The sequence below is a fragment of the Magallana gigas genome, chromosome 1 (genome assembly GCF_963853765.1).
Source record: "Magallana gigas chromosome 1, xbMagGiga1.1, whole genome shotgun sequence".
Classification (NCBI taxonomy): Eukaryota; Metazoa; Mollusca; class Bivalvia; order Ostreida; family Ostreidae; genus Magallana; species Magallana gigas.
The window spans coordinates 61,139,131-61,164,714 of NC_088853.1; the positions used below are offsets into that span (position 1 = coordinate 61,139,131).

Sequence of the window (25,584 nt, forward strand, 5' to 3'; positions counted from 1 at the left end):
TTCTTACAGGAACTTCCAGCTTTACTTCCGACATTAACGGAAGACCCACTCGTTGCTTTGCAACGAGCTTTGCTCTAGTTATTATTATTATTCTTTTTCTTTATTTTTCTGACTTTTTTAAAGCTTAATATCTCAAAAAGTTTTCAACGGATTAACATGAAACTTTCAGGGATTATATAACATCATCGTCCCTAAAAGATGTTAAATTTTCAACTACAACGTCACTTCTGTTTCAACGTTACGTCAATTTTTAAATTTTAAAAAAGTGATTTTGTCCAGGGCGTTTTTCAAAAACGCTTCAAGATAGAGACTTGGAATTTTCTGTGTTGAAGCATTGACCGTTTTTATTTGGACATAAGGCTGGAATTTAGTTTCCGTCACTTCCAGTCTAAACCGGAAGTGTTTTAAAATTTTCGAATTTTCGAATTTTTCGTTTTAATTTTAAATGTTTACGAGGTTTGTAGAGTTGGTCATGCTGAATACGAAACTGAAATCCGTTTGAAAATCGGACGATGCATTACAGAGATATCGGGGTTTAAAAATTGATTTTTCCGGAAATTTTGTTTCCGCGTCCTTGGTTTAAAAAATAGCGTAATGTTAATAGTAAAATTAACTCGTACCAAAAATAATTGTTAAGTCTTACTTAGACACATTCGGATTTTTTTTTTAAGTTGTTCTTAAAATCAAGAAGGTTTTTGTTAAGTCGTACTTAAAATCATTCGGATTTTGTTTAGTCGTACCAGGAATTATTCGATTTTTTCATCTTTTTATTTTACTTTCTCTTGTTACTGGTTTAAGAGCTCTGCTTCTTACAGGAACTTTCAGCTTTACTTCCGACATTAACGGAAGACCCACTCGTTGCTTTGCAACGAGCTTTGCTCTAGTTATTATTAGGGTCTTCCGTTTCCAACGGAAGACCCTCTTGTTATTCTATTGTTTCTTTTTATTAGGGTCTTCCGTTTCCAACGGAAGACCCTCTTGTTATTCTACGGTTTCTTTTTCTTTATTATTCTTTTTTTTCTTTTTCTGACTTTTTTAGAGCGCTATTTCTCAAAAACTATACAACCGATATGCACAAAATTTTCAGGACTGATAAAGCATAATCGGTGCTACATATTATAAAATTTTCAAATGATGACGTCACTTCCGGTTTCAGATATTGACGATTTTGTAAATTTTTAAGGGTCATTTTGTCCACGCATCTCCTCCAAAACTAATCAAGATAGAAGCCTGAAATTTTCAGGGATTGTAGATGAATGTCTGTAGATGTACCCCCATGCTTCCAATTATGAAAATTGCTCAAGGCCTCGAAGCTCGCCTGAACCTGAAAATTAGCACCAAATTTTTTCACGAAATTTTCGCACATTTTCTGTAATATCTTTTGATGTATAAATATTTTGTTAAAACATGTAATGCAAAAGTTGTTTAATTTTGCAAGACCTTTAATTTGATATCAAGAAAAAGGGGCTGGCCCCTCAAATTAAGGGCCAAGATGGCTCTAAAGTCTTCTTACAATAACTCTTTACTGAACAATATTTTGTTATTAATTATAGAAGCAAAAATGCTCATTGTACAGCTGTTTATCTATACAGTATCATACCTAAGTCATATGTTACGTAATTAGGGGTTTCAAGGGGCCAGAAGTTGAAAAATTTGATCATTAATATCTGAAAAAGGAGAAAAATTTTGAAAAGCAATGTAGAACAAAAGTTGTTCAAAATAATGTTCTTAACAAAATGATACCAAAAATGTTGTTAGTGGCCCCGATAAGGGGTTAAAGGGTCAGCCCCTAAAACACAGTTGTTTAGATATCTCGATAACGTTTTACAGTTTGTGAACACTTGTAGAACAAAATATGTTTAAATTAGCGAGACCTTTTATTTGATATCAAGAAAAAGGGGCTGACCCCTCAAATTAGGGGCCAGAAGGGCTATTAAGTCTTTTTATAATAACTCTTTTCTCACCAATAATTTGATATTAATCATAAAGCAACAAAGAAGCTTTTTTATGCTTAATTTTAAACTGAAATCCGTTTTAAAATCGGACGATGCATTACAATAAAATTGGGATTTAAAAATTTAGTTTTCCGGAAATTTTGATTCCACGTTTTTGGTTAAGAAAATAGCGTTATGTTCAAAGTAAAATTAACTCGTACCAAAAATAATTGTTAAGTCGTACTTGAACACATTCGGATTTTTTTGTTAGCTCGTTCTTATAATCAGAAAGGATTTTGTTAATTCGTACTTAAAATCATTCGGATTTTGTTAAGTCGTACCAGGAATAATTCAATTTTTTTCATTTTTTTATTATCGTTACTCTTGTTATTGGTTTAAGAGCTCTGCTTCTTACAGGAACTTCCAGTTTTACTTCCTACATTAACGGAAGACCCACTCGTTGCTTTGCAACGAGCTTTGCTCTAGTTATTATTATTTTTCTTTTTCTTTATTTTTCTGACTTTTTTAAAGCTTAATATCTCAAAAAGTTTTCAACGGATTTACATGAAACTTTCAGGGATTATGTAGCATTATTGTCCCTCATAGATGTTAAATTTTCGACTACAACGTCTCTTCTGTTTTTACGTTACGTCAATTTTTAAGTTTTCAAAAAGTGATTTTGTCCAGGGCGTTTTTCAAAAACGCTTAAAGATAGAGACTTGGAATTTTCTGTGTTGAAGCATTGATCGTTATTATTTAGACATAAGGCTGGAATTTAGTTTCCGTCTCTTCCGGTCCAAACTGGAAGTGTTTTAAAATTTTCGATTTTTCGAAGTTTTAGTTTCAATTTCAAATGTTTATGAGGATTTTAGAGTTGGTCATGCTGAATACGAAACTGAAATCCGTTTGAAAATCGAACGATGAATTACAAAGATATCGGGGATTAAAAATTGATTTTTCCGGAAATTTTGATTCCGCGTCCTTGGTTTAAAAAATAGCGTAATGTTCAAAGTAAAATTAACTCGTACCAAAAATACTTAAGTCGTACTTCAACACATTCGGATTTTTTTTGTGAAGTCATTCTTGAAATCGGGAAGGTTTTTGTTAAGTCGTACTTAAAATCATTCGTATTTTGTTAAGTCGTACCAGGAATATTCGATTTTGTTCATCTTTTTATTTAAGTTACAGTGCTGCTATCGTGAAAGTTGACAAAACTATCCTATCCTATCCTATATCCTGTATCCTGCATCCTATCCTGCAAAAAAGCTCTATCCTATCCTATCCTATCCCATACTTTCAAAATATAGGAATGCAAGTTAAATGAAACGAAATTTAAGAATAAAATGATTTTATCAATTAATGTAGTACTCAAAATGAATAAATAAATCTTAAAACCGAATATTCATCGAGCGGGATAATTTACTTACCTGTGCTACGGTAAAATTAACTCGTACGCGGGATGGACACAATAACGTAAACAAACAGGTAAGCGATTCGATTTTTGATTCAATTATATTTATGCATAAAAAACAGATAAATAACTTCGATGCACTTATTGAGGAACTGTTTAGTCACATATTTTTATCAAATTATTTTCTTATCACATATAACTGAGCGTAATTCTCGTTATTCGAGCGATTCGTTCGGCGATAAATGTAAACACGATCTGGAAATAGATTATTTCTTTAGGAAGTTTACATCGTTTATAGTTAAACCACTCGGAGTTATTTTTAAAGTATGAATTCTTAAACATTTATAGCTAGCTAACATTTATTAAGTCGACATGTTCAGGTTAATATCGGACAGAAATATGCGTCCCTGTTACATGTATTGGGCATCCAAGAAATTATATGAAACGTGAAGCAATGTATGTTTCTGGTATACATGTTTATCTTTTAAAATGCCAAATTGGTCGTTTATAAATTCAAGCTTTTATAAATTTGCAGACTTTAAATGAAGTAAATACAGAAATCTATTTCTGACGTATTAAAATGTTGCATCGAATTCTCGCAGTAACTCCGTACTTGCGTACGAATTGACAAAGATGTAGCGCCGACATTTTAGCGCGCATTAATGTTATGCACCGCGTTGTTGATATAATAATTATTTTTAAATGGTTTAACTTGTTAAACGTATGAAATTGACATTGAAAATACATTGTTTAGCCAATTTTCGTTTCGCAAAATAACTCTGAAATTTATACTCGAATCTGATTGGCTACAGGATGCAGGATAGGATAGGATAGGATAGGATAGAACTTAACTTTTATATTTCTATCATGTATCGTGCATCCTGCATCCTATCCTATCCTATCCTTGTCAACTTTCAGGATAGCAACACTGTACTCTTGTTATTGGTTTAAGAGCTCTGCTTCTTACAGGAACTTCCAGCTTTACTTCCGACATAAACGGAAGACCCACTCGTTGCTTTGCAACGAGCTTTGCTCTAGTTAAGGTCTTCCGTTTCCAACGGAAGACCCTCTTGTTATTCTTCGGTTTCTTTCTATTATTAGGGTCTTCCGTTTTCAACGGAAGACCCTTTTGTTTTTCTACGGTTTCTTTTTTTTCTTATTAGGGTCTTCCGTCTTCAGCGGGAGACCCTTCTATTATTGTAATGTTTCTTTTTCAGGTTTTTTTTTTTTCTTTTTCTTTTCTTTACAATTTTTGTGCAGAAGATTTCTCGGAGATGGGTGGTCCGATTTTTGTCAAATTTTCAGCATCGATCTATTATTATATAAACTTGATACGCTTTTTTTTATTTTGTAAAAATCACTTCCGGTTCGGACTTATCCGCCATTTTGTCATTTTTTAAAAAGTTCTTGTCCACGTATCTCCTCAAAAACGAGCAAAGATAGAAAGCTGAATTTTTCAGGTATGATAGAGGACATGAACGTCTAGCCTCACGAGGAAAATCATTGTCCGGAAATTCCGAGTACGGAAGCTAGCTGGGGTCAAATTATAGGACACGTTTTTGACGAAAACGTCTTGTCCACGCATCTCCTCAAAAACGTCCAAAGATAAAAAGCTGAAATTTTCAGGAATGATAGAGGACATGAACGTCTAGCCTCACGAGGAAAATCATTGTCCGGAAATTCCGAGTACGGAAGCTAGCTGGGGTCAAAATATAGGACACGTTTTTGACGAAAACGTTTTGTCCACGCATCTCCTCAAAAACGTCCAAAGATAGAAAGCTGAAATTTTCAGGAATGATAGAGGACATGATCGTCTAGCCTCCCGAGGAAAATCATTGCCCGGAAATTCCGAGTACGGAAGCTAGCCGGGGTCAAGATATAGAACACACTTTCGATGAGTTTTCATTGTCCACACATCTATTTTAAAGCGAGAAAAAGATAGAAAGCTAAAAATTTCAGGAATGATAGAGGACATGATAGTCTAGCATCACGAGAAAAATCATTGTCTGGAAATTCCGAGTAGGGAAGCTAAATTTTAAAACTCATATTAAATGTGTTATAATGACCTCAAACTAATTTTAAAACATAATATCTAAGTTGCACTTTAATTCTACGTCTAATAAAATCTTTTTCCAATTGATGGGATGAAATTTAAATTTTTTGAAAATTTTAAATTTAATTAAATCGTAATAAAATGACCTCAGACTAATTTTAAAACATAATATTTAAGTTGCACTTACAATTTTGTGTCCAATGAAATTTTTCTGGAATTAATTGGATGAAATTTAATTTTTTTAAAAAATTAAAATTTAATTAAATCGTTTTAAAATGATCTCAGACTAATTTTAAAACATGAAATCTAAGTTGCGCTTACAATTCTGCGTCTGATGACATCTTTTTCGAATTGATTGGATAAATTATAAATTTTTAAAAAATTTTAAATTTAATTAAATCTTAATAAATTGACCTGAGACTAATTTTTAAATGTAATATTGAAGTTATGCTTACAATTTTGCCTCTAATGACATCTTTCTCGAATTGATTGGATGATTTTTAAATTTTTTGAAAATTTTAAATTTAATTAAATCGTGTTTAAATGACCTCAGACTAATTTCAAAACATAATATTTAGGTTACTCTTACAATTCTGAGTGTGATGACATCTTTTTCGAATTGATTGGATGAATTTTAAATTTTTAAAAATTTTTAAACTCATTTAAATTGCATTAAAATGACCTCAGACTAATTAAAAAACATAATATCTAAGTTGCGCTTACAATTCTGCATCTGACGACATCTTTCTCGAATTAATTGAATGAATTTAAAAAATTTTAAAAATTTTAAACTCATTTAAATCGCGTTAAAATGACCTCAGCCTAATTTTAAAACATCGTATCTAAGTTGTGCTTACAATTCTGCGTCTAATGACGTTTTTGTCGAAATGATTGGATGATTTTTAAATTTTTCAAAAATTCTAATTTCATTTCAATCGCGTAAAAATGACCTCAGACTAATTTTTAAACATAATATCTAAGTTGCACTTACAATTCTGCGTCAAATGACATCTTTGTCGAACTGATTGGATGATTTTTAAATTTTTAAAAAAATTTAAATTTAATTAAATTGTGTTTAAAAGACATCAGAATAATTTTCAAACATGATATCTAAGTTGCTCTTACAATTCTGCGTCTAATGACATCTTTGTCGAATTGATTGGATGATTTTTAAATTTTTTGAAAATTTTAAATTTAATTAAATCGTGTTTAAATGACATCAGACTAATTTTTTAACATAATATCTAAGTTGCGCTTTGAATTCTGCGTCCAATGACATCTTTTTCGAATTGATTGGATGAATTTAAAAATTTTTTAAAAATTTAAATTTAATTAAATTGTGTTTAAATGACATCAGAATAATTTTCAAACATGATATCTAAGTTGCGCTTACAATTCTACGTCTAATGACATCTTTGTCGAATTGATTGGATGATTTTTAATTTTTTTGAAAATTTTAAATTTAATTAAATCGTGTTAAAATGACCTTAGACTAATTTCAAAACATAATATTCAGGTGACGCTTACAATTCTGCGTCTGGTGACATCTTTTTCGAATTGATTGGATGAATTTAAAATTTTTCAAAATTTTTAAACTCATTTAAATCGCGTTAAAATTACCTCTGACTAATTTCAAAACATAATATCTAATTTGCGCTTAAAATTCTGCGTCTAATGACATCTTTTTCGAAATGATTGAATGATTTTAAAATTTTTAAAAGAAATTAAATTTAATTGAATCGTGTTTAAATGACATCAGAATAATTTTTAAACATGGTGTCTAAGTTGCACTTACAATTCTGCGTCAAATGACATCTTTGTCGAACTGATTGGATGATTTTTAAATTTTTTGAAAATTTTAAATTGAATTAAATCGTGTTTAAATGACATCAGACTAACTCTTAAACATAATATTAAGGTTGCGCTTTAAATTCTGCGTCTAAAGACATCTTTCTCGAATTGATGGGATGAATTTAAATTTTTTTTTAAATTAAAATTTAATTAAATTGTGTTTAAATGACATCAGAATAATTTTCAAACATGATATCTAAGTTGCGCTTACAATTCTACGTCTAATGACATCTTTGTCGAATTGATTGGATGATTTTTAATTTTTTTGAAAATTTTAAATTTAATTAAATCGTGTTTAAATGACATCAGACTAATTTCAATACATAATATCTAAGTTGCGCTTTGAATTCTGCGTCCAATGACATCTTTCTCGAATTGATTGGATGAAATAAGCGTCAAAGTTCTGAAGCGAGAGTCCGAGTAGCTCAGTCGATATAGTCGTGGACATGGCCAAGGCGACCCGGGTTCAAGCCTCGAGTGCCGCAATTTTTTTTATACTATTTATCGCTTAAATGTACGTTTTTATCTTTGAATTGATAAGTTTGATCTAATCTATTCAAAAATCGGACGGGAGACCCACTCGTTGCTCGCAACGAGATCGAATCTAGTTCTTATTATTATTATTCTTTTTATTTTTTTTCCAACTCAAATATTTCAAAAACGCTTGCATCGATTGTTTTGAAATTTACAGGTGTAACGTGTATCTAAAAGATCTCTATGATATGAAAAAATTATTCGATGACGTCATCAATTTCGTCAGATATTGACGTTTTTCACGTTTTAAAAAGTGATTTTGTCCGGGGCTTTTCTCATTTTTGATTTAAGATAAAGCTATGAGATTTACAGAGAAGGCAGAACTATCGTTTTACTTATGACATAAGGCTGGAAACTCAATTCGGACACTTCCGGTCGAAACCGGAAGCAAAACCAATTTTTTTGAATTTTCATGTTTTTCAATTTTAAAAATTTTACGTACGTATCTTACAGTAATTTTCATGCTGAGTTCAAAACTGAAATCCGTTTTTGAATCAGACGATGCATTACAGAGATATCGGGGTTTAAAAATTGATTTTTCCGGAAATTTTGATTCCGCGTCCTTGGTTTAAAAAATAGCGTTTTGTTTATAGTGAAATTAACTCGTACCAAAAATAATTGCTAAGTCGTACTTAAACACATTCGGACTTTGTTTGTTAAGTCGTTCTTGAAATCAGAAAGGTTTTTGTTAAGTCGTACTTAAAATGATTCGGATATTGTTAAGTCGTACCAGGAATAATTCGATTTTTTCAACTTTTTATTTTAGTTACTCTTGTTATTGGTTTTGGAGCTCTGCTTCTTACAGGAACTTCCAGCTTTACATCCGACATTAACGGAAGACCCACTCGTTGCTTTGCAACGAGCTTTGCTCTAGTTATTATTATTCTTTTTATTTTTTTTTCTGACTCCTTTTCGGCTTTATAACTCAAAAAGTTTACAACCGATTTTAATGAAATTTTCAGAGGTTGTGTGCAACTATAATACCTCAAAGTTTTTGAAGTTTCTTTGAAAACGTCACTTCCGTTTTTACGTTACGTCATTTTTAAAATTTTCAAAAAGTCATTTTGTCCGCGGCGTTTCTCAAAAACGCTTTAAGATAGAGGCTTGAAATTTTCAATGGTTATGATTTAATCGATTTACCTCTGTAATAAGGCTGGAAATGAAAATCTGTCACTTCCGGTCGAAACCGGAAGGGAATCAAATTTTTCGAAAAAATGAATTTTCTGATCAAATCAAAAATGAATATGTGTTTTATAGAGCTTATTAAGCTGAATCTAACACTGAAAGCCGTTTTAAAATCGGACGATGCATTACAGAGATATCGGGGTTTAAAAATTGATTTTTCCGGAAACTTTGATTCCGCGTCCTCGGTTTAAGAAATAGCGTAATGTTCAAAGTAAAGTTAACTCGTACCAAAAATAATTGGTAAGTCGTACTTGAACACATTCGGATTTTTTTTGTTAAGTCGTTCTTAAAATCGAAAAGGTTTTTGTTAAGTCGTACCTAAAATCATTCGTATTTTGTTAAGTCGTACCAGGAATATTCGATTTTTTCATCTTTTTATTTTAGTTACTCTTGTTAATGGTTTAAGAGCTCTGCTTCTTACAGGAACTTCCAGCTTTACTTCCGACATTAACGGAAGACCCACTCGTTGCTTTGCAACGAGCTTTGCTCTAGTTCTTTTTATTTTTTTTTCTGACTCCTTTTCGGCTTTATAACTCAAAAAGTTTACAACCGATTTTGATGAAATTTTCAGAGGTTGTGTGCAACTATAATACCTCATAGTTTGTGAATTTTCTTTGAAAACGTCACTTTCGCTTTTACGTTACGTCATCTTTAAAATTTTCAAAAAGTCATTTTGTCCGCGGCGTTTCTCAAAAACGCTTTAAGATAGAGGCTTGAAATTTTCAATGGTTATGATTTAATCGATTTACCTCTGTAATAAGGCTGGAAATGAAAATCTGTCACTTCCGGTCGAAACCGGAAGGGAATCAAATTTTTCGAAAAAATGAATTTTCTGATCAAATCAAAAATGAATATGTGTTTTATAGAGCTTATTAAGCTGAATCTAACACTGAAATCCGTTTTAAAATCGAACGATGCATCACAGAGATATACGAGTTCAAAAAATGATTTTTCCGGAAATTTTGATTCCGCGTTTTTGGTTAAGAAATTAGTATCAAGTTCTTGGTTAAATTAACTTGTACCTAAAAATTAATTGTTAAGTCGTACTGTAACACATTCGGATTTTTTTTGTTTAGTCGTTCTTGAAATCGGAAAGGTTTTTGTTAAGTCGTACGTAAAATCATTCGGATTTTGTTAAGTCGTACCAGGAATAATTCGATTTTTTCAACTTTTTATTTAAGGTACTCTTGTTATTGGTTTAAGAGCTCTGCTTCTTACAGGAACTTCCAGCTTTACTTCCGACATTAACGGAAGACCCACTCGTTGCTTTGCAACGAGCTTTGCTCTAGTTATTATACTTTTTCTTTTTTTTTCTGACTCCTTCTCGGCTTTATAACTCAAAAAGTTTCCAACCGATTTTTATGAAACTTTCAGAGATTATGTGAAACTATAATCCCTCAAAGATGTTAAAGTTTACTTGACAACGTCACTTCCGTTTTGACGTGACGTCATTTTTAAAATTTTCAAAAAGTCATTTTGTCCGCGGCGTTTCTCAAAAACGCTTTAAGATAGAGGCTTGAAATTTTCAATGGTTATGATTTGGTCGATTTACCTCTGTAATAAGGCTCGAAATGAAAATCTGTCTCTTCCGGTCGAAACCGGAAGTGAAACAAATTATTCGAAAAAATGAATTTTCTGATTAAATCAAAAATGAATATGTGTTTTGTAGAGCCTAATAAGCTGAATCTAACAATGAAATCCGTTTTAAAATCGGACGACGCATTACAGAGATATCGGGGTTTAAAAATTGATTTTTCCGGAAATTTTTATTCCGCGTCCTTGGTTTAAAAAATAGTGTAATGTTCAAAGTAAAATTAACTCGTACCAAAAATAGTTGTTAAGTCGTACTTGAACACATTCGGATTTTTTTGTTAAGTCGTTCTTGAAATCATAAAGGTTTTTGTTAAGTCGTACTTAAAATCATTCGGACTTTGTTAAGTCGTACCAGGAATAATTCGACTTTTTCATCATTTTATTTTTGTTACTCTTGTTATTGGTTTAAGAGCTCTGCTTCTTACAGGAACTTCCAGCTTTACTTCCATCATTAACGGAAGACCCACTCGTTGCTTTGCAACGAGCTTTGCTCTAGTTATTATTCTTTTTCTTTTCTTCTGACTCCTTTTTTGCCTCATAACTCAAAAGATTTTTAACCGATTTTGATGAAATTTTCAGAGATTTTTGCAAGTTGGCGTCCCTCAAAAATGTAAAAGTTTTAAAGAGAACGTCACCTCCGTTTTGACGTGACGTCATTTTTAAAAATTTCAAAAAGTCATTTTGTCCCGGACTTTTCTCAAAAACGCTTTAAGATAGAGGCTTGAAATTTTCAATGGTTATGATTTGATCGATTTACCTCTGTAATAAGGCTGCAAATGAAAATCTATCACTTCCGGTCGAAACCGGAAGTAAAACAAATTTTTTGAAAAAATGAATTTTCTGATTTAATCAAAAATGTATATGTGTTTTGTAGAGCCTATTAAGCTAAATCTAACACTGAAAGCCGTTTTAAAATCGGACAATGCATTACAGAGATATCGGGGTTTAAAAATTGATTTTTCCGGAAATTTTGATTCCGCGTCCTTGGTTTAAAAAATAGCGTAATGTTCAAAGTAATATTAACTCGTACCAAAAATAATTGTTTAGTCGTACTTGGACACATTCGGATTTTTTTTGTTAAGTCGTTCTTGAAATCAGAAAGGTTTTTGTTAAGTCGTACTTAAAATCATTCGGATTTTGTTAAGTCGTACCAGGAATAATTCGATTTTCTTCATCTTTTTATTTTAGTTACTTTTGTTATTGGTTTAAGAGCTCTGCTTCTTACAGGAACTTCCAGCTTTACTTTCAACATTAACGGAAGACCCACTCGTTGCTTTGCAACGAGCTTTGCTCTAGTTATTATTATTATTCTTTTTCTTTATTTTTCTGACTTTTTTAAAGCTTAATATCTCAAAAAGTTATAAACGGATTTACATGAATTTTTCAGGGATTATGGAGCATCACTGTCCCTCAAAGATCTGGAATTTTTAACTACAACGTCACTTCCGTTTTTACGTTACGTCAATTTTTAAATTTTAAAAAAGTGATTTTGTCCAGGGCGTTTTTCAAAAACGCTTCAAGATAGAGACTTGGAATTTTCTGTGTTGAAGCATTGATCGTTTTTATTTGGACATAAGGCTGGAATTTAGTTTTCGTCACTTCCGGTCCAAACTGGAAGTATTTTAAAATTTTCGAATTTTCGAATTTTTCGTTTTAATTTCAAATGTTTATGAGTTTTGTAGAGTTGGTCATGCTGACTACGAAACTGAAATCCGTTTGAAAAGCGGATGATGCATGACAGAGATATCGGGGTTTAAAAATTGATTTTTCCGGAAATTTTGATTCCGCGTCCTTGGTTTAATAAATAGCTTAATGTTCAAAGTAAAATTAACTCGTACCAAAAATAATTGCTAAGTCGTACCTGAACACATTCGGATTTTTTTTGTTCAGTCGTTCTTAAAATCGGAAAGGTTTTTGTTAAGTCGTACTTAAAATTATTCGTATTTTGTTAAGTCGTACCAGGACTATTCGATTTTTTCATCTTTTTATTTTAGTTACTCTTGTTATTGGTTTAAGAGCTCTGCTTCTTACAGGAACTTCCAGCTTTACTTCCAACATTAACGGAAGACCCACTCGTTGCTTTGCAACGAGCTTTGCTCTAGTTCTTCATATTCTTCTTATTCTTCTTCATCCAAATTTGTCCAGGCCGTAACTTAAATACCCTTTGACATTAAGACTTCAAACTTGGAACATAGGTAGATGGTATTGAGAATGAGTGCACGCCACCAAAAGTTTTGACCTTGACCTATTTTGTTCTTCAAGGTCAAGCTTTTCATAAAAAATATTGTCTGGACCATAACACATGACTCCTTTAACATACAAACTTTTAACTTGTATCATGGATAGATGGTATATAACCTAAGTGAACCTTACCAAAATTGTTGACCTTGACCTAGAATTTTTATTTCAAGGTCATATTAGAAAAAAATTCATTGTTCAACTCCTGAATATACTTTTACAGAAGGACTTCAAACTTTAAACAAAGAACAATAATAATACACTTATGTGTACTATTGAATAATATTTGACCTTGATCTTGTTTTACTCAAGGTCAAATTAAGAAAAAGATAATAAAATTTTGTCTGGGTCATAACTTTAATACCCTTTAACATTAAGACTTCAAACATGGAACATAGGTAGATGGTATTGAGAAGGAGTGCACGCCACCAAAAGTTTTGATCTTGACCTATTTTGTTTTTCAAGGTCAAGCTTTTCATAAAAAATATTGTCTGGACCATAACACAAGACTCCTTTAACATACAAACTTTTAACTTGTATCATGGATAGATGGTATATAACCTAGTTAAACCTTACCAAAATTTTTGACCTTGACCTAGAATTTTTATTTCAAGGTCATATTAGAAAAAACTTCATTGCTCAACCCCTGAATATACTTTTACAGAAGGACTTCAAACTTTAAACAAAGAACAAGAATAATACACTTAGGTGTACTATTGAATAATATTTGACCTTGACCTTGTTTTACTCAAGGTCAAATTAAGAAAAAGATAATAAAATTGTGTCTGGGTCATAACTTTAATACCCTTTAACATTAAGACTTCAAACATGGAACATAGGTAGATGGTATTGAGAAGAAGTGCACGCCACCAAAAGTTTTGATCTTGACCTCTTTTGTTCTTCAAGGTCAAGCTTTTCATAAAAGATATTGTCCGGACCATAACACAAGACTCCTTTAACATACATACTTTTAATTTGTATCATGGATAGATGGTATATAACGTAAGTGAACCTTACCAAAAGTTTTGACCTTGACCTAAAAATTTATTATAAGGTCAAATTAGAAAAAACTTCATTGTTCAACTCCTGAATATACTTTGACAGAAGGACTTCAAACTTTAAACAAAGAACAATAATAATACACTTAGGTGTACTATTGATTTATATATGACCTTGACCATGTTTTACTCAAGGTCAAATTAAGAAATAAATAATAAAATTTTGTCTGGGTCTGGGTAACATATAGCTGACATCATTCTTTTTCAATTGTTAAATTTGCCCCTATATTACAATCCTTGGGGAGAAGGGGAGACATGTGTTTTTTTGTAAAAAAACCCAATACCCACTAGTTATGAGAGCGAGTTTGACACCCAAAAATCTACAATCCTTCATTTTCTGTATTATACATGTACTTACAGCAATTGAATTCTTTAATGCTTAGGTAATGCTTAGCGAACTGATTCACGACCAAATAATTAGATTATCGGACAACTAGCAACACGAGAAACAATTTAGAAATGCATGATTTAGTCCTAAAGGTGTTACATGTACAGAGCATGATGTTCGAAGAATGAAAACTCCCTCAAAAAGTTTTGGATGGAACAGTAATGGTGGTTTTGAAAAAATAGTTTGAACAGTTAAAGTGCTACTCTACCCGGATATCATGATTTTAACAAAGTTAAATCTGCACTACTTGAGAATGCTTCTACACAAGTAACAGTATTCTGGCCGATTGGTGTTTGATAAGGTTTTTTAACAAATTTTCTTTGTATTCCTATATTAAAATGTAACCCCCTCATTGAGGCATACTCCTACACAGGGAACGTGGCTGGCACGATTTTCATGCGTGTTACTTTTCGTTAGAAAATCATGCAAAAATCCGATGAAAAGTTTCTCATGCGAATATGTTTTCATGATATTTGCATGAAAACTGTATAATTTTAATGCGATTTTTGGGGCATGTTTTACATGCAATAAGATATTTAGTGTCAAAATTATATAAAAGTATGCTAAATTCACATGAAAATTGCATGTTTTTTCATATAAAAATTATTTATGACAAATCAATCCATAACACTTTTAAAACATTCTTTCATTCATATATATTCACATAGTAGTATTTTTTCAAACAATTATTGTTAAAAAAGTTGACATTAAGGCAATAAAAAATTTAAGGTATAAATCAAACATTAGAATGAAGTTTAAATTTTATCAGAAAATACATGTGTTTAATACCTTTTTATGTCTTTGTTCATGTAAACATGCAAAACTTTGCCATTACAATAGTCATTTTTACCCACTGAGTTATGCCCCCATTTTTAGATGGTCACTAAACATTAGGATTTTATTTTATATATGGTACATACTGATTGGGTTGGTAATCATTGTAGATACATACTTTATGTCTTAGGTATTTTAAGTACAATTTAAGAGTTTGCGTGTACATGTATCAAACCTGTCATATGCAGTTACTGAATTATATATAGTTTAATTTACAGCTATGTTCAGAGATGTATTTATTTCTTTGCTAGACAATAAAAATTCGCTTAAAAACCATAACAATGTGATACACGTTTTCCATGATTCCAAGTGAGAAATGCACAGACCTGTCATACTATTTCAGAAGGAGTGAGATTAGCAGTACTTAACCTGTTGGCATCATTAGTATTATAACCATGAACCTGTGTTTACTTATAGAGAAATCATTGTTAAAGTACATATGTATTGTCATTTTAACGAGGCCGGGTCTAATTTGTTCTGCCCTAGATTTTTAAATGAAATTTTTTACATGAATTTCTACTGATATATTTATTATTTTAAGATAGAAAAAGAAGACATTTACCACACCGTTTGTTTAAGGGGTCATCTCAAAGTTTGATAATTTTTAACATAGGACCCTATGGGATTTTGCTTGAAATGTATCAATTTTACACATTTTTTTACATTTTTTAAAAACTTCTGCCCTAGGGATTTCTTTTTCTGTTCTACAAATTAAAGTTATTGCTAAAAGGCATCAAATGGTCAAATTAAAAAAACCTTTTACCTCCTGGTTTGTTCCAGGGGTCTTATCAAAGTTGTTTTTTGTATGCCCAATTTCCCAGATTTGTCAGATTATGGCTATTTTATATTTGACAAAGGCGGAAATGGTGATATTTATTGTATTATTAAAACATTCAGACATATCTAAGTAATAAATAAATATATAACATCACATATTAAGGGTCATTTATGTAAAATACATGGTTACTGTCTTGAAATATATCAATTAAGCTATATTTAGGCAGGTTAAGAAAACGTGACAGAGGACTAGGCTTGCTGAACACTCTTTACGATTTCGACCCCAGCCCAAATATAGCTTATACTTCGAGACATTTATGTTCATTCCACAATATAATATAAATTTTACGCATCAACCGAGCTATTTTCAACAAATTTCGCTGAATATCTGCAGTTGAAACTATCACGCCATGGCGTCAACAAAGCAGAAAGATGACGTCACAATACAAATGAAACGCTGCGCGAAAGCGTGCGTACTCGTTCTGTACTCGGCCTCGTTAAAGACAAAAGCGATTACTTACTAACCACCGCTATAAAATAAGTTTTCTGTTCCTGACTGAACACCCTTATATTTTACATAACGTGTGTGTTGGGTGTATTCCTCATACTCAATAGTACAGTATTTAATAAAGAGGGTTAGAGGCAAAGGAATCTCGAATTCATTATAATATGTCATAAAAAACTGTACCTTTAATGTTACGATTTTCAATATACTTACGAGCGTATTCAAAATCTGATTTAATCCTATCCGAATATTCTGACTCTATAAACTGAGCTGATATATTGTCCCATTCATGTATGTCATCCTCACTTGAATGAGCAAGCCACTCAATGGGTTTAAAACAGTTCATAAGACATCGCAGGTCATATTTAAGGCAGTGTTTTGTAGTAAAAATATCGTCGTTTTTTGTAGTTTTTATTAACTTTAACAAATCCCAAGATTCAAAAACAGATTGTGTACAGGTCAACCAAAGTTTACTCTGTTATTAGTAACGATTACTAAACTACCAGTGATTTCTGAACGCAGATAAATGACAGAAAACGGATGAAATTTTCTGACGCGAGGAAGTTCACATAATACTATTTATGTACTTTTGTTCAATTTGTAGCGCCAGGTCCGACGAACATTTTTTTGGTGTGGCCTAACATACGCTAAGTTGAATTCTGTGCAAAGGTATAAGAGTTGCGTTTACAACCTATCCCCAGCCCCGGAGGGGGGGGGGGGGGTGTAAAATACAATACCCCATCGCAAGTTATTCAGTGGAGTATAATAAAAAGTATTTAGAGAAATCCGGTAAATGTTCACACATTAATTTCTTTATCGTTTTACATTATTATGTCTATTCACTGCATTTATTAAAGCATAGATAATTCAATGATGAAAATGTGTCCGGCAAAATAAAACCATTTATACAACTTCTTTTTGCAGACAATACAAAAGAACAAATTAACAATTATTTCTCTTTTTTTTTGGAGGGGGGGGGGGTGACCATTTTAATTTCACTATATTGATCAAAGGTATGGACATAAAAACCAAAATCTAAACTTCAGTGTTCTCGTGATTTACTGTATTTCGATTCAATTTACAATGCTGTGTGTGATCGGCTTCGGCCGATCACTATTGTGTCCATATGAGGCATCCGGCAAATGCTTCCACGTGCGCACACATTCCGCTTGCATAAGTAGTTCTTATAAAACTCGAAGTTTAGTTTAGTAGTTATGTAATATTCTACTCAGTTTTATTTAAATTCATTTACTTTAAGATATGCAAACATACATAAAATACAGTTCGACCTTTTAAATTCAAGAATGCACATTTTGTCTCACGCGTAAGAATTTCGATCGAAAGATTCATTCAGTAATGCAGTTGACCTCGATGAACTGACCTCAATCATAAAAAGATGCCACATGAACTGACCTCGATTTATTGATGTTGCATAATAGAAGCTAGGAAGACGGGTTGATTTATAAACAAGGTTACGTTATAATGCGACCTAAATAGCAAGTTAAGATGGCATTCAATTTTTTTTCAGTCGCATAAAATTATTTTAATACAACTCATTCTTTCTATACGTGTTAATGCTCTTTGAAGAGCCCTACTCAGTATTCTAAAGAAGAAGATGATTCATTAACATTTAATAATTACGTTAAAAAAATAAAACTAGACAAGGAGTTTACGTACGGCTTTCCCAAAATTTATATCGAAATTAAATTTGTTGACGGTTTATAATGATGAAATTATGGTGAACAGATTCAAAATATTCTATATTTTGTAAAAATACAGTACCTTTTTAATTATTTTACATTAAACTGATCATGCTGACTGCTTCTAGCTATCAATACATCATTATTGTCGATCATTCCTTTAAAAGGAATACTTGTATACACTTACCTCCGTATTGATCTATTCCTCTGTTAAGTATTCTGACAGTTTTGATGTTATACGCAGCCTGCAGATCCACCCTCCACCAGGGATTTCTCTCGCCACCAGCTGTAAATGTACACTGGTGTACAAGAATGTTTGTTCCTCTGTTGCCATCCACTGCATACGAGGCGTTATAGTGAGATAATGTTGATGACTGTGTGGCAGGTTTACCTAATGCGATGTTCGGCAGAACTGTCAACGAAATTACAATAAATAATAATATTTGCGTGATAAAGATATGAGGATACCATTAACTTCAATAGAGAAATAGCTTTGACAGTTGATATTAAACTGAACTGTAAATGTAATATGTAAGCAATTCATTGTCACATTGGGCCCATATATTGAATAGTACGATGACGACTGTTTGGCAGGTTTACCTAATGCGAACTTCGGCAGAACTATCGACAATTATACAGAGAAAAATGTCGATGTCTAGTGATTACGTAACGAATATACCGGTACAATGCAATGTAAATATGGAATGAAAAAACAGTATTGACTTCAATGAATGTTAATCAAAAATGAAGCCGATCTGCAATTTTTTGTTTCATTTCATTTCTTTGGAAATGATAAGCTATAGACTATAGAGTCTTTCGGAAATGACTTCATATTAAATATGACTTTAGATATTATTAAAATACATACACACAAAATTATTTTGCATCCAAACTATGTCAACATCTATAATAAAATTTACTTGCATTAGAGTGAACAAATTATGAATCTGTTTTTGGGTTTTTTAAACGAAGCCCTGGATATAATGAAATGTGTTCAGTTTAAATACATGTGTATCTATTATAGAAATCATGCATGACTGTTAATTAAGAAAACAATTGAACATACTTGATATATAGTTGGAAGTTTTAGATAAAATGTTTTAAATAATTTAGAGCCATTAGTATCTTCGTAGGGATCAAAGTGAGGGTCAAATTAGTCTTAAGTAATTCCAAGTAATTAGATTCATGTGTTGACTAGATTTAAAAAACTAAAACCACTTTCTACCAAATATGGCCTATTCAGTGGGTGAAAAATGAAGTACATTTTATTACAAAAATCTACCACCCATTGTCAACTCTGACACTTACCCTAATCGCACGTGTATTAACTTTTGGTCAAACCGGACATTAGACGTACATAACAAAAGTCAAACCTATACATGTTTGTAGTTTTTCCGGAAATTTCGGCTTTTTTTCAACATAAGAGGCATTTTTTCTTATACATCGCATTCCTCGCTGATAATTATTTTAAGTGAAATTAAAAGAAAAAGTCAAAAGAAAATTTTTCCAACGAAAAAAATTATCAGCGAGGAATGCGCTGTCATCGAAATAGTACCGTTTGACTTATCGCGGGAAGAGGAGAAATTGTCGTCTGTCAGCATGTGATGAACTGATCAGCATGATGAGTGTTGATGTCTGCATATGATATATCCTGATATCATATCGCTATAATATCATGTGTAAGTATATACAAAACTTTAGTGTAAACATCTTTTTCACTCTTGTATCTCTTTTTCTAAAGTTTTAAAACGCCAATTTTTTAACAACCATGCAAACAAGTGCATATATAGGGGCCTATAGTAGTTAATGAGAAAATGTCAAGGGTACTGCAACTGTTTGACTTTTCTGATGTACAGTAAGCATATAAAACGAGTAAATGATAAAAAAAAAATACGTGCTCATTAAAATCAAAAGTGTTTTTTACTTTCATAGATAGAATTTGTACATCGTACACAGTTTGTTTACAATCGGAGAATTCGACTTGAAAGTCTGTCATTTGGTGTTTAAGGAATATGTAGTTGAAACACGTAGAATAAAACTACGTTGAGAAAGATAGGTAGTTTTAATATTTTGAAAGGTGATTTAATTTTATCAATAGTCATTGTTGTTAAATAATTTTAGCTAGTTACTATAAATAAATGTCGTACATAAAGAATTGAATGCACTATTCTAATAGCTGCATGGGGGACAACTCTAACAAAGTTGCAGTGGTGGATCTTGCATTTTTTACACCTACACATTAATTAGAAAATTGTATTTACTTTGTGGAAAAATTTAATAATTGATAGAGATATTGTAACTTTGTGCTAATTCATTAATTTTTACCATATATTGCCACTTTATTTAAAAGAAAATTCACAAATCTACAAATCCAATGCTCTTAATAAAACTTTAATTTCCATTTTAAAATCATTTTATCAAATTGCTGTTTTTTTCATCGAACATTGTTAAACAAAGTGATAAAGATTATTCTAATAAATTTTGAACTTGCTATCAAATGTGTTTGCTACTCTTTATTATTATTATTAATTTTTTAATTTAATTTTTCAATTTAAATATGCTTGAATAATATTTGTGTGCATGTACAAATCTTGATATACATTACACATGTATAATGCTTAAACCCAAATTCTAAAACATGTCTTAAATAAACTATAATAAGGTAATTCATTTTCCTGGTATTCTTAGAAACTGATAGTCTTTAAATTGATAATTCTAATGTTAACACATGAATGAAGTTTCAGTAACATAAGAATGTGCAGCATTCCTAGTATTTCCTTCTTTTTTTTATGAAACTATTAACTGATAAATGCATCATAATGAGTCAGTCAAATGCCAATCACACTTTCCATTTAATCTATTTAGAGATACTAAATTCATTTAATAAACCTGACTCTAACTGAATTCATAAAGTTATGTTACAATGAAACGTTAAATAGCAAACTGTACTGTAAAATCTAATATGCCTTACTACTTGCACAATTTTTTTTCAGAATATCTTCATAACTGCAAATACTTAGAGCATCATGCTATGTGGTGGATCTTCATGGCCTCTTTGAAAATGAAAGATTTAGCAGATTACGACCTTCATGATGTTTGATTTGATAAGAGTTAAAGGTATTTAATTAGTCTATGCATCTACTCAATGATATTTAGTACGGATATTGTATATACAACATACATGTGTATTGTTATTTAGACCCCTGCTTTGAATCGAAGGAGATAGGGAGTATACCTAGACTATTTTGCCCTTGTATGTCTGTGCATAACAGATTTTTGTCACATTTATCTTAACTATTATAGGTAATAACAAAAAAGAAGTCTTAGCCATATTAACTAAAAAGGGATTTATATATGTATGCATACATTAAATAAAAAGTTGGAAGGAGGAAAATTCAAAAATCTATAATTATATACATGTACATGTAGTCTTTGAATAATCTTATTAGTTTTTCAATTATTTTGCTACAGATGCCTGGTAAAAAATCCTACAAGTGCTTCCTTTGTCCTCGCATAACAAAAAGGACTGACAGATTTGCCATATCCAAAAGTCACAGACTTGTTGTTAACAGAATTTCAGGACGAACACCAAGTGATGGAGATTTTCTCTGCAACAAGTGTCGTCATGTGTGCAAGTCATATGTTAAAGGATCTGAGAAAGCAAAGAATAAAGTGCAGGCATGTACTTTTTCTACATGTACTCCTCAGCCATCTGGAACACCTGTTAGCCCACCTTCAGTGCAGCTGCCATTCCCTAGCTCAGCTAGAGGACACTCCTCCTGTTGCATCTGCAAGAGGCCTGGACCAAAACTCATTGTTGTTCCTGTGGATATCAGACACCAGATATTTATATCCAAGGAAATCATTATTCCAGCTGGTGCCAGGTGTTGTCCAAACCATCTCCATGGAAATATTGGGGATCTTGAACCTACAGCTGATACAACAACAGTGAATAGATCAACAATCACCCAACTGATCAAGTTTTTAAGGTCAGAAATTCAAAGGCAAGAGAAAACAAGACTTGATTTTAACAGCGAAAAAACTCTCAGTGATGCCGAGTACTGTGATCTCATGGGAATTTCCAAGGACTCTTTCAAAGATTTTCTGCTCTTCGTGGAGGGAAAAGTTCGGCCTACTCCAACAAGATCTGTACGGACTAGCTTAGCTATTTTCCTGATGAAATTAAGGGGAGGTGAATCAAACAGAGTACTTTCAACCCTTTTCAATGTATCTAAGTCCAGTATTCAAAGATGCATTAGTTCTGTACGCTCAGCCCTTTCCGGAAGATTTGTCCAGGAAAACCTGGGTTTCCAGCACATCACACGTGCAGGGATTATACAGCACCATACAAGACAGTTAGCTCAAACTCTGTTCGAAACCAGCCCAGGCAATCAAGCAATTTTGGTAATGGACAGTACTTACATCTACATTAACAAGAGTGGAAACTTTCAGTTCCAAAGGCAATCATATAGTTTGCACAAGGGACGTCCTTTGGTAAAACCATTGATAATTGTTTCAACGACTGGCTACTACTTATCAGTTATGGGCCCCTACCTTGCAAGGAACAATGACGCAAGTATCCTAAAGCACGTCATGAAGTCCAACATAGAGGACATTTGCAACTGGTTGGAGAAAGATGATATTTTCGTGGTTGATCGGGGGTTTCGAGACTCACTGGATTTTTTGGAAGAGCTTGGGATCCAAGCCCACATGCCTTCTTTTATGTCCAAAGGAGAGAAACAGATGACAGCAGAGAGTGCCAATACAAGTCGTCTTGTTACAAAGGTGAGAGAGAAAGACTCAGTAGTGTGTGTGAGAGAGAGAGAGAGAGAGAGTATGTACCAAGATCTGCATATGAAATGATATATCACATTTTTAAATATAAGCATTGATTGAAATTGAATCCTCTATTCTTTTATAGATAAGGTGGGTTGTGGAATCCGCGAACTCCCGGATCAAGCAATGGAAATACCTTCAGCATGTATTGCCAACAAGTCAGATTCCATACATAGGGGATTTCATAAGGATTGTCTGTGCTATTTGCAATAGGTAAAAATAGAACAATGTAATTTATTTATACTAATACTCTATACTATTTGATATTTTTACTATTTTAACACTTCTGTTTTTGTTGGTTACAGATACATGAAACCACTTTCTAACGGAAATGCTACTGAGGATGAGTCCCTTGGATGTAAGATGCTTTTTCTATCCAAGCAAGTCAACGCCTTACAACAACATGTGGAGGAACATCACCTAGATCGGCGCTCTGTGTGTTGGGAACCAGTAGATGATCTAAAAGGTATGTATGAATAACTATATGTACACTAGTTAACACAGAATTTTGCTTGTCCTGCTTCAAATGTTTGAATTGAATTTATTGAATAAATCAAAAGGATAAGACACAAGTTTTAAACAGGTTAATAGATAGTCTTCTCCTAATGTTTGAAAACATTAACAGGTTATAGTATCTTATTACTTGATATATTTTTTTCATTTATGAAAAATAAAGATGTATAAATTATCAAATAATCACAATTTTTTGTATTGAGTGTTCATAATAACATTTTTTAATCCAAATCAAATGCTAATCTTTGATTTTATGTACAGTGGATTAGCCTAGCTAGCATATATTTTTCTCTGCATGTATTTATTTGACCTTAATTACTTTGATATATTTTTTATTAGGCTTTCCGTATCTTGATGAAGAGCAGCTTCGAAATCTCACTTGTGGGATATACCAGCTTCGACTCTCACCCAGTTATGCACAGGAACACTTAGAAGGCAACTGCCAGATACATGTCCACAAAGAGGAGCCAGGTCTTGTCAGGGTACGGTTACAGAGTCGACATGTATCATCTCGATCATACCAGTTATGGATAAGATATGAGGAAGCAAGTGTTACAGCATGGTACTGTAAATGCAGAGCCGGGGCAAGAGTTGTTGGGATGTGTTCCCACATTGCAGCCATTTTATGGTTTTTGGGAAATGCGAGGCACAGGATCTCAAGTGAATTTGGAGTTCGAAACTGGGGATACTTTGTTGACGATGCAAACAACATTCCAACTCCAGTTGATGAAAGTGAGTCCTCTGAGGTAGAACTTAGCGGGACGGAAGAATGACATTTAACTGTAAACATTGTTAGATTAAATATTAATTGTATATCAACTGCTTAGCCTCAGATCCTAAAATCCATGCAATAATGAAAATAATATTCAAAACAGTTTCCATGCATATCAATAGAATTTTAAAGATAATTCATTTATATAACTTTTCATTATTTGCTAACTGTAGTTATTAATGCACTACACACCCAAATGATATTTTTTTTAAAGTTATGATTGCTATTTTTTTCTATTATTCATAATGAAATTATTTGTATCTGCACAAGTTTAGATTGCTTATTTTTTTCTATTATCCATAATTAAATCATTTGTATGTGCACAAACCTATACAGTATCTTAAAAAAAGAACTGAAGGATCTCTGATCATTCATGCACGTAACAACATGTTTGATAAATGGTGTTAAAATTGTTGTGAATATTTGAAACTTATTTGAGTGTGTATTTTAATCTCTTGAACTACATTTATTTATTGATCATATTTCATTTGTTGATATAATACTTTTGGAATATAGATTAAAAGAATACCATTCACAATCTTCAACTTCAGCTGCTATTAATATTGAAAAAAAATTGTAGCTTTTTGTTGTCATGGAAACTATTCTTTTTTTTTTTTTTTTTACAAATTAAGATATATATACATAAATGATGTACAGGTAATGTAATGATGTAAAAACATTTTAAAAACAATACTCTGTATGAAAATATTTCATATTTTACTTGATTTTGATAAAGGCGAAAAAAAACTACTCAATCAATCTTGCTTTTCCAGAAGATGGAGATTTTGTACTATCTGGTTGCCATAGAAACTCTTTTTATACATGCACACAAATGTGTTATATGTTTTTCTCATAATGATATTGTTATTGTTGATTAAGTTACCAAGTTGTTACAGTATAAAAATATTTATCAGTTTTATATTTGATTACAAGTGTTGTGTCAATCATTATGTCAATGCTTAATTTTGCACTAAGTTGGCCCATCTGACACCTAAAATCTAAACCCACTGTACAGACCCCTAGTGACCCAAAACTCATTATACTTTCTCAATTATGAAAGTAGACTACCTTAACAACATTTATAGAAAAATTCATTAAAATCTGAGAATGGGCCATTTTTGGGTGTTCGTGGCTCAAGTCCTTTAAGCCAAAAAAATGCCTTCTGTGTTGTTAAATACAGTCCCTGAGACGTTCTACTTTCCATTTTTTTTGTGCGTTCACAGTGCGCTCACCGTGCGTTCACTAGCGCGCCGCTCCGTTCGCACTCACCGTTCACAAAACGCTCACTGTGCGTTCACTTATCGTTTGGTCCGTTTTCATTTATTCTCAATCGGAACTTTAAAATGATAGGATGGTTCTTTGCTAGTCACAGCAAAATGAGAAAAGAACCCGAGCGAAAAGG

General features: G+C 32.1%; 2 protein-coding genes across 4 annotated transcripts in view; one reads left to right on the forward strand and one right to left on the reverse strand.

The window, feature by feature from the left end:
• The window catches only part of LOC105346730 (neurogenic locus notch homolog protein 1-like), a 355,622-nt gene that overhangs the window by 13,440 nt on the left and 316,598 nt on the right, over nt 1–25,584 (reverse strand). For all 3 annotated transcript variants that reach the window (XM_066079980.1, XM_066079893.1, XM_066079953.1), the window contains one exon: nt 18,249–18,473. In XM_066079980.1, the coding sequence (XP_065936052.1) occupies nt 18,249–18,473 (225 nt within the window). The remainder of the gene's footprint in view (nt 1–18,248; nt 18,474–25,584) is intronic.
• LOC117680355 (uncharacterized) lies at nt 20,812–24,792 on the forward strand. Its single transcript, XM_066079573.1, has 5 exons — nt 20,812–21,178; nt 21,533–22,846; nt 22,983–23,110; nt 23,203–23,363; nt 23,750–24,792. Exons 2-5 carry the CDS (start codon nt 21,533–21,535, stop codon nt 24,181–24,183), a joined length of 2,037 nt encoding a protein of 678 aa, XP_065935645.1. The 5' UTR covers nt 20,812–21,178; the 3' UTR covers nt 24,184–24,792.

What these genes read in the sequence shown, in the direction of transcription:
- LOC117680355 (XM_066079573.1), top strand. Translation starts at nt 21,533, where the DNA reads ATGCCTGGTAAAAAATCCTACAAGTGCTTCCTTTGTCCTCGCATAACA. An exon ending in CAAGTCGTCTTGTTACAAAG is followed by an intron (nt 22,847 to 22,982) that starts GTGAGAGAGAAA and finishes ATTCTTTTATAG; the next exon opens with ATAAGGTGGGTTGTGGAATC. An exon ending in GTCTGTGCTATTTGCAATAG is followed by an intron (nt 23,111 to 23,202) that starts GTAAAAATAGAA and finishes TGTTGGTTACAG; the next exon opens with ATACATGAAACCACTTTCTA.